At 39.4% G+C, this 8,695-nt stretch overlaps 1 protein-coding gene across 1 annotated transcript in view; it reads right to left on the reverse strand.

Annotated features, from left to right (window-relative positions):
• Nucleotides 1-2,958, reverse strand: part of TMPRSS7 (transmembrane protease, serine 7) — a 28,410-nt gene extending 25,452 nt beyond the window's left edge. Inside the window, exons 1-2 of the mRNA XM_023527681.1 lie at nt 2,851-2,958; nt 981-1,048 (exon numbers count right to left, since the gene is read on the reverse strand). Of these exons, the coding sequence (XP_023383449.1) occupies nt 981-1,048; nt 2,851-2,943 (161 nt within the window). The 5' untranslated portion in view covers nt 2,944-2,958. The remainder of the gene's footprint in view (nt 1-980; nt 1,049-2,850) is intronic.
• Nucleotides 2,959-8,695: the final 5,737 nt, after the last annotated feature.

An 8,695-nucleotide genomic window follows, 5' to 3' on the forward strand; every position in this document is an offset into this window, starting at 1 on the left:
TTCTTTAGGAAGTCATTGACTCCTATTGTGGGGATTGGAAAGAGAAAGCATCATCGTGTGTGATTTCTTGTGTTGAGTTCAAATCTAGAACAATTAGTGCATAGTTTCATCTCCATGGAGACTATACTATTTCTATGAATATTAATCAGTATTCACTTCTAATATAAATAACAAGTTATAATTTTTGATAACTCACAGTATCAATACACAGTGCTAAATTAGCTTTATCCTATATTACCCTATGAAGAAGATCCTATTATTATTACATTTTTACAGATAAGGAAATTAAGACCAACTATAACTCAGAATCACACAACTAGTAAGCGGTAAATCCAGGAAGCAAGCCCAGTTTGGTTTTCAGTGACTCGGGAGCGAGAGCTCCTAACTGCACAAATATATGTTCTATGAAAAATAATATAAGGTAATATCCTATAGTAAAAAACTTGGGAAATAAAGGCAAAGGAAAGTAAACAAATTGCTTTATTCCAGAACTTCTCAGTGCCTTTAACACGCCAAAGTGGATTATGAATCTCTGCAGACATATTGGGGGTGGGGGAAAGTAAGATTCAGTATCCTGCACACAGTTATTCCTAAAAATTATTTGACCACAGGGTCCTTTTTGTCTCAGAAGATCTCTACTGACCAGTTTTTTACTGAACATATTCTAAGAAATACTGGTCTTTGTTTTATCTTTGCCTCCATCCATTATAGTTGCCATGTTTATGACTATTTTGCCCAGCAGCATTAATATAGGGGTATGAGATCCCAGCCATGGGGAGAGGGCAGGCTCTGTTAGCTGGGAGAAAAACTTGGCATGACAGCATAGCAAACAGTTGGGTCACTCTTGTGCTAAAAGGGCATTAATCCATAACAACCTCCAAGAAGTTACTTGTGAGTGGTGATATATTGGTGCTTTCATGGCTTTGAGAAGAATTTACATCAGTAAACATAGAAACCTAAAAGCTAGGAACATACATTACCTGACATCTGCAACGACAGACTGCTTGTAAAATTTAGAGAAGGCAGATGTTGTATAAACCAGATTCACCTGCAAAAGAACCCAAGTGTCTGAAGTCTTTCATATTTGGCTTCCTTTCACAGTACCTAGCATGTTCTAGGCCCAAGCTCTGATTAGCTAGCAAGGAGAAAAACAAAGTTCAAACTAAAGGCCTCTAACTCCAAACCCAGATATTATTTCTTGAATTCAAATAAATTTTTACTTCCTGTAGCAATAAGAATACATTCCTATATTAACCACTAGGGGGCGGGTGGCCCCCACAGCCGGTCTACCATTCACCATCTAAAGTCTCTAGGGAGACAACCAACCCTTTTAAAACTCCATAATTGGCTCTCAATGGAGAGCTATTTCCATCAACTTACCCTCCCTGCCTTACTTAGCATTTCTAAAACCAAACGGACTCATCTATCAAATCTTTTTCTCTTCCTGTATTTCTCTTCCTACACAATATCAAAATCACTCACCTAATTGCCCAAGAGGAAAACGAACCAACCAACCTTAGAAATAATACAGCGCATATAGCATAGTGGAAAAAACATATGAGCTGTGGAGTTTAAATTCACCATGCAGCACGGAACACGTTACCTGCACGTGATTGACTTCCATGGTGTTTTTCTCCCCACTGCCCCACTCCCTCACTCCCACCCCCCTTTTCTTTTTTTTAAAAAAAAAAAAAAAAAACTAGTGATGATCAAAATGCCTATCTCTGGGATAATTTGAGGAATAATTGATATATATTAAAGATAAAGGGTTTAGCAACATACCCGGTATATAGAAAGCCTTCAATAAACAAGAGCCACTACACCCACTCTTGTCTTTGCTTGCTCTCTCTCACAGTCCTTTCTCATTCTGCACAGCAATGTGCCTGTCACTGCAGCAGCTAGCACTGTGCAGTCCACACTCTCGTTACTGTGCAGATACAAATTGGAGGAAACTTTCTAGTTGGTATATGTACCAAGCACCATGAATAGATAGTTTTTTATTTGGCCAGTTATAATTTTAGGAAATCAACTAAGGAAGTAATCAGAGATACACACAATTTATGTGGAAGTTTTATTGTAGCATGATCGATAATAGCAAAAATTGGAAACAACTTAAATATCCAATAAAAATGGATTTGCTAACTTTGTAGCTATTAAAACATGTTTTTTAAAAGAATACTTGCATAGAAATATGCAACCTAATGTTGAGTTAAAGATCAGATATAAAACTGAATACCTACTAATACTTTATTATTGAACTATCCTCTATGTCTACGTGGTACAGAATAAAAGTTGGCTCTATGTTGGGCTTTGATGTTAAAGAAGATTTTAATGTTCTTTTTTATACTTTAATAAGTTTTACACTTTAATTTTTAGTTTATACGTTATTCATACTTTTAAATTTATACTTTACACTTTTATTTACTTATTTTACACATTTTACATTTTTATACTTTAATTTTTTCTAATAAATATGTACTAGTTCTTTAATGAGAAAGTTTTTTTTAAGTGAATAGATGCCAGTGCATTGAGGTTGAAATAAATGTAATGTCAGTACTGAAAGGCATTTTAAAAGATCACCTGATCAAATTCTCTTATTTTACAGTTGAGAAAAACTGAAGTTTAGAGAGCCATTTCTTTTCACTTTCAGCGGAAAAAAAATAAATAAACAAGCAATTCTATCAAATAAGCAGTTCTTCCTTATGGCCACAATAAGCTAAATTCCAAGTCTTCCTCTGACTGCTTCCTCTGCCCTCCCTGGACAGTGTGACACTTGTGACTGTTCCAACCCAGTCCCCTCGCCCCAACCCTGCCCTGCCCAGCCTCTCACCCCCTCCCCCATCACCTCACCACTTGCTGCACAGTTCGTGCCACTGACAGGAATTCCCTGGACTCCTTCTGTTGGTGTTCAGGAAGAAACTCGATGTTGGTGATGCGAAACATCCCAACAAAGTAAAAAGCATCTCTGCTTTCTGTCTTACCTGAAAGACAGAAGAAAAGGCAGGTAGAGGACTTTCCTACATGTGTGGTAATGAGGTATTGTTTGATCTATTTCAGTATCAGCCTCCTAAAATGATTTCATTTTAGGCAACCAAGTATTTTACTAGTTCACAGCCTGTGAAGCACTAAATGTAGATAATAAAACCTTTCCATCACTGGTACACACCATATCCCTTAAAATATTCTATTTTATCAGCTTCTGATAAGGATTTAAGGACAAGATAAAAAGATAAAACATATAACTCATTGATTTATTACATGTCCTAGTCAAAAAGGGGCCAAAAAAAGCATATACAATTTTTATGGATCTTGGGTCTGTAGAAGGTAGGGCGGTAAACAATGTATACTATCAAGCTCTGAGGTAAAGAGAGCATAGAGGAGAAAGAAGGGGGTTCCTCCAGCAGACCTTCACTGAGCCCCTGGGTGCTCGTCCTCTCTCTGACTTGCGTGGCTGATGTTCAGGGTGCTGCGCTGGGTTCTCAACACGCAGCAGTGCAGGGAGAATTCATCATTCTGATGAGGACTCTCAGCCCAGTGTCAGGTCACTTCTGCCCAAATACCCTGCCCAGTGAGGACCACAGGAGTGGTCTCCCTGATGAACTGTCCACCTCATTTCTCAAGGTCCCCTCCATGCCCAAATATCGTGTATTAAAATTAATTTGTTTTGTTTGTTGAACAATTCTCACTTGTCCGTACAGTTTTCCCTCTGCTCATACTGGTCTGTCCCCCTGAAACGCCCTTCTCTGGTTTTTACATAGACACAAAACTACTTCTGCACAATGATGCTCCAAAGCTTTTTTGTATGACAAAAACTCCAGGGCAATGGCAATGTATCAGATGAGGGTTGGCAGAGAACTGATGAGAAATAGGTTGCTTTGTTTTGGGTTGCAGATGTATGTCTCTTGTATGCCTTAATTGCCCATTGACTCAATATCTCCCACTCATCTTTAAGGACAGAGATTCTTCCTTGTCTATCACTCTGTCCCCATGGCTATCACAGGGCCCAGCTGGCACTTCAAAATGTGCCAGATGAATTTTCAGGAACCAGTTTCCGAAGCCCACTGTGGACTTCATTCCTAGGCAGGCTGGATGCTTCTCTTCTGTGATTGCAAAGTAATTGCTTAAACAAACAAAGACATCACCCTTCTCTCCCTCTCCATCATTAAACTGAGATTTTTGAAAGTAGAAAAGGTATCTGTGAGCTTTTTGAAAGTAGGAGATGCGTTTTAGTATACCTGATGTCTCACGTTGTGCCACACAAATTATAGGTGATGAATTCATATGTACGTAAGTGACCAAACTGTTCGAGACAATATTCATTAATTCTTTGCCTGTAAATCTTGTTTTCCAACCAAATTTTAACATCTTTGAGAGAACACGTATCTTATATCAAACATACAAAGATGTATAGAGTAGGTAGTCTATACATAAGTCAACAAATACTATAGTTGCCGATCTGCATGGGTTAGTACTTTCTAAGGAAGAACTTAGTTATGATTCCTACCCAAAAGGATCAGTCAGATTGACAAAAACATAAAAACAGAGGGGAGAAAGGCACATGAGTAAAATGAAGCTCAGGGAGCTGGAATATAAGGTTGCCTGGAAACAGGCAGTGGGTGGAAGGAGGAAATGAAACAGTGTAGCATTCTATTCATTTTTTAAAGCTAAAAATGGATCACATTTCTGAACTCCTCAAATTTGCTCCTGCACATCCTCCTCAGCTTTTCTCATCCTATCCCCCAACTCTGCTCCTCTTGCTCTCCTATGGAAAGAAAGCAGTGATAAGAAAAGAAGAAATGGGAAAGACGATTCTGGTTTCTTCCACCTTAAAACCTCAACAGTTTCGGAAAGGGCTATTAATCTGGGAAATAGGAAAAGTCTCTCAGAAACGCCCCGGGGCAGACTGGGCCTGCATTTCTCCTTCTGAGCTCACAGGGCAAGCCCTAACCCCAAAGGAATACAGGTTTTAACTCACTGATGTAGAGCCACAGAAGTGTCCAGGCTATGACCGCTAGGATGAATAAAAATACTGTGAAGAGAATGATTTTATTTTGGACATTCCAAAATGGAGCTTTCTTCTTCGATTGCTTCTTGGGTCTGGCTCTGCTGATGGGTTTTCGGGGTGGTCGTCTCCCTGGTCTCCCTGGAAGCTTCCCTGGGGCACTGATCACCTGAACTGAGATATTGGATATCTTGAAAAAAAAGAAATGCATTTTCGATAAGAAATAGTCTAGAGCTTAAATGGAAACACTCAGTAAAAAGAATCTTGGTGCTAAAAGGCCTAAGTATGTCAGTCAAATTATTCATGTAAGCATAACAAATTGATTTGCATTGAAATCACACAATTAAGATCAGAAAATACAGACATTATATGAACTCTAGTGAAATGGTTCCCAAGTCTTCTCCTCGACTCTCCTATTCTGCTAAATAGATGCTGTAGAGCAGCGGTCCCCAACCTTTTTGGCACCAGGGACGGGAGCTCTTATGAGAATCTAATGCCCATTGATCGGAGGTGGAGCTGAGGCAGTGATGCTAGCTCTGGGAAGGGGCTGCAGATACAGATGAAGCTTCCCTCCCTCACCTGCCCACTCACCTCCTGCTGTAAGGCCCCAGGCCTAACAGGCCACAGACTGATACCAGTACTTGGCCTGGTGGTTGGGGACCCCTGCTGTAGAGGGTAGGCCTGAATTTCACAGAGTGTAGACTAGAAGACCTGAAGATCAGGGGGTTAGGATTCTATTTGGGTCAATTCATGTATAGACAGCTAGAAGACATATGTGTTTTTAAAATGTTTGTTTTATAGAGTTTTTCTCCCACAACCAATTTTTGCTAGGTTGAGACAAGATTGATAATAAGAATATATGTGAGTTCCTCAGAGAAATAAATTGATTTCTTAATTATGTCTTCATGACTAAGTGGTAGGAAGAGTGAAGGATGATCTTGTGGTTCGCGTAGGGCTATAGGATAGGGATCGAAGTGCTTGTTTCACCATTGCCTCACGTGTGTGCCACTGAACTGATCAGTGACTCAGTTTCTCAATCACAGATGAAAGAATGATTCAAAAATAAAGAATGAAATAGAGGTCTTAGATTAGAAAATTATTGGTTTTAGCAAATCGGTGTGCAAAGTGTTAAATGCAAGAGGAAAAAATTACATTATTTAACTGTTTCCCCTTCTCTTTTTTTTTTCCTCTGCCCACTGCCATTTGATCCTGTGAATTCTTTAATAATTTATGGGAGAGTTTAGCTTCTTTGAAGGAGAGATTTATACATGTCAGGGTAACTAAACTCCAATGATGAAATGACTCTTAACCACACATTGTTTTAAAGGCAATGATCTAGAACACCAATTCTAAAGAAATCATCTCTCTTTGGGGCTCTCCTAAGGGCTCTTTCATTCTCTCTCACTCTCCCTCACTCTTCTCTTCAAAGTACATGCCTTCCAGTTTTTAATTCTACCAATTAATGGGATAGCATGTGGCCAAGTACATTCTGAATTATTCATGGCTCCCTCATTCTTTTTTGCCAAACACCCTTGTCAACTGCTGGAGTGAAATATAGCTTATATCCCTCTTGGTGAAATTGAACTAGACCAGACCTCATTTCATGTGATGTCCTGCAGTAGAGAGGATGATGTTTCTACAGAGAAAAACAATTTATGGTAGGATGAGTTAACTACGGTGTCAAGCTTTCAAATAATCCCCCAAAGAAGGAGAGAGAGAGAGAGAGAGAGAGAGAGAGAGAGAGAGAGAGAGAGAGAGAGACAGAGACAGAGAGAGAGAGAGAGAGAAAGGGAAATGCTAGCACATGTAGAACTGACAACGCCAAGGCTGGGTCTTTAAGTGCAGGAACACATTATAGGCAGTCTCGGTTAGCACAGATTAAATTTTAAAATGGAATTTGTGTAGAGATCAGTACAATTTCCCTGGAGTTTTAGAAAAACAGCTGCAAATCAATTGCCAAGTACAGTACTTTAAAACAAGCTACATTTGTAAAATCCATTAAGTACTGTAGGAAGATAAAGTATTCTGTTATCATTGCCTTTATTTTTATAAAGTAACATGATCTCATTGCACTAACATGGTCAACAAGTGGCATTCAAGTAACAGAGAAGACTCCCCGCACCTCACTGCACTGTACTTACATTCACATCAGCGGGTTTGGATGAAACATCACTGTTTTCTTTTTCCATTTTTAGGTGTTTTGCATGTTCCAGAGGTGTCTTAAAGCCAGTTTTCAAGCCCTTACATTCTTGCTTGAGAAGAATTAGTCGCCGCAGTCAAGCTAGCTTTCAGGGGAAAGGAATCAATTTACCTCCACTGGGTCCAGTTCAGAAACTGAAGCTGCTTCGTTGCCATATAGTGAGTGTTAAAGGGACCTAGCAGTCACCTTTGCTCCTCAAGCTAAAGGTTTGTTAATGTAACTCTAATATGACTCATGCCCCTCGGAGCCTTAGGACAAGATTGCCTCACGTGAACACAGTCCAATCACCCCAAAATATTCACAAGTCATTTAAATTTTTGCCAGCTTCTACTAAAGAATATTAAGAGATCTAATTTATAACCCTCAGCTCTGCTTCTTAGAAATTTCTACTATTTCATTTCTCTTGATCCAGAAGACTTACTATCCAATTTAGCTCTCAACTTTCCAGCTACCTTCTCTAAAAATCCCTACCTAAGAGAGTTTTTTGCCCTCTTTTTCTCCTCCTTTTGAAATCCTCAGGAAATCCAGGCCCTATCTGATAAAAATCCCCCTGTTCCTATTTCTCCCATTCTCGCTGGGTCAACCTGAACTAGGATCCAGGTGGGAAGAGGAGAGAAACTGTGAGGGGCATTGTCAGAATTTTCCTTAGCAGAGACAGAGAGGAAAAAGGCTAGGATTGCCCCTATGTTATACTTCTTGTTCTTGTGACGTGGACTTTCTTCCCTGTAGGCGCTGGGCGTCTTTGGAAAGCTGATCGATCGATCACCTTAGAAAGGGGAAACACTGCTCTGCTGATCTGGACATAAATTTTGTTGTCATTCAAGGCCCGGTCACAAGAAAGCAGGGGAGAAACTGCCTGCTAAAAGAGGTAAAAGAGTAGTGGGTAAAGACAGAATGACAAACAAATTATGTCATGTTGTACAAAGTTACTTCCTGGCTTTTATTATTTTTTTTTTTAAATGCGAGTTTATTTATTTTTTCACACTATATAGACATATTTTTTTTTAACATTTCATTTTTTATTTTCCACCTCCCCCCTTCCGCCCCCCTTCTGGTAACCACTACTCCATTGTCCATGTCCATGAATCTGTTTGTTTGTCCTGTTCATTTGTTGCTTTGAGGTTTATATCCCACATATGTGTTATAATGTGATTTTCAACCTTTTCTGTCTGGCTTATTTCGCTTAGTATGATTATTTCAAGGTCCATCCATGTTGTTGCAAATGGCAGTATTTCATCTCTTCTTATGACTGAGTAATATTCCATTGTATATATGTACCACAGCTTCTTAAGCCAATCATCTATCGTAGGACACTTCGGTTGCTTCCATGTTCTGAACACTGTGAATAATGCTGCTATGAACATTGGTGTGCAAGTATCTTTTCGAATATGAGTTTTCAAGTCTTTGGGGTAAATACCCAGTAGGGGGATTGCTGGATCATGTGGTAGGTCAATTCTCAGTTTTTTGAGGAACCTCCACACCGCTTTCCACAG

The sequence above is a fragment of the Pteropus vampyrus genome, unplaced genomic scaffold, assembly GCF_000151845.1.
Source record: "Pteropus vampyrus isolate Shadow unplaced genomic scaffold, Pvam_2.0 Scaffold1, whole genome shotgun sequence".
Classification (NCBI taxonomy): domain Eukaryota; kingdom Metazoa; phylum Chordata; class Mammalia; order Chiroptera; family Pteropodidae; genus Pteropus; species Pteropus vampyrus.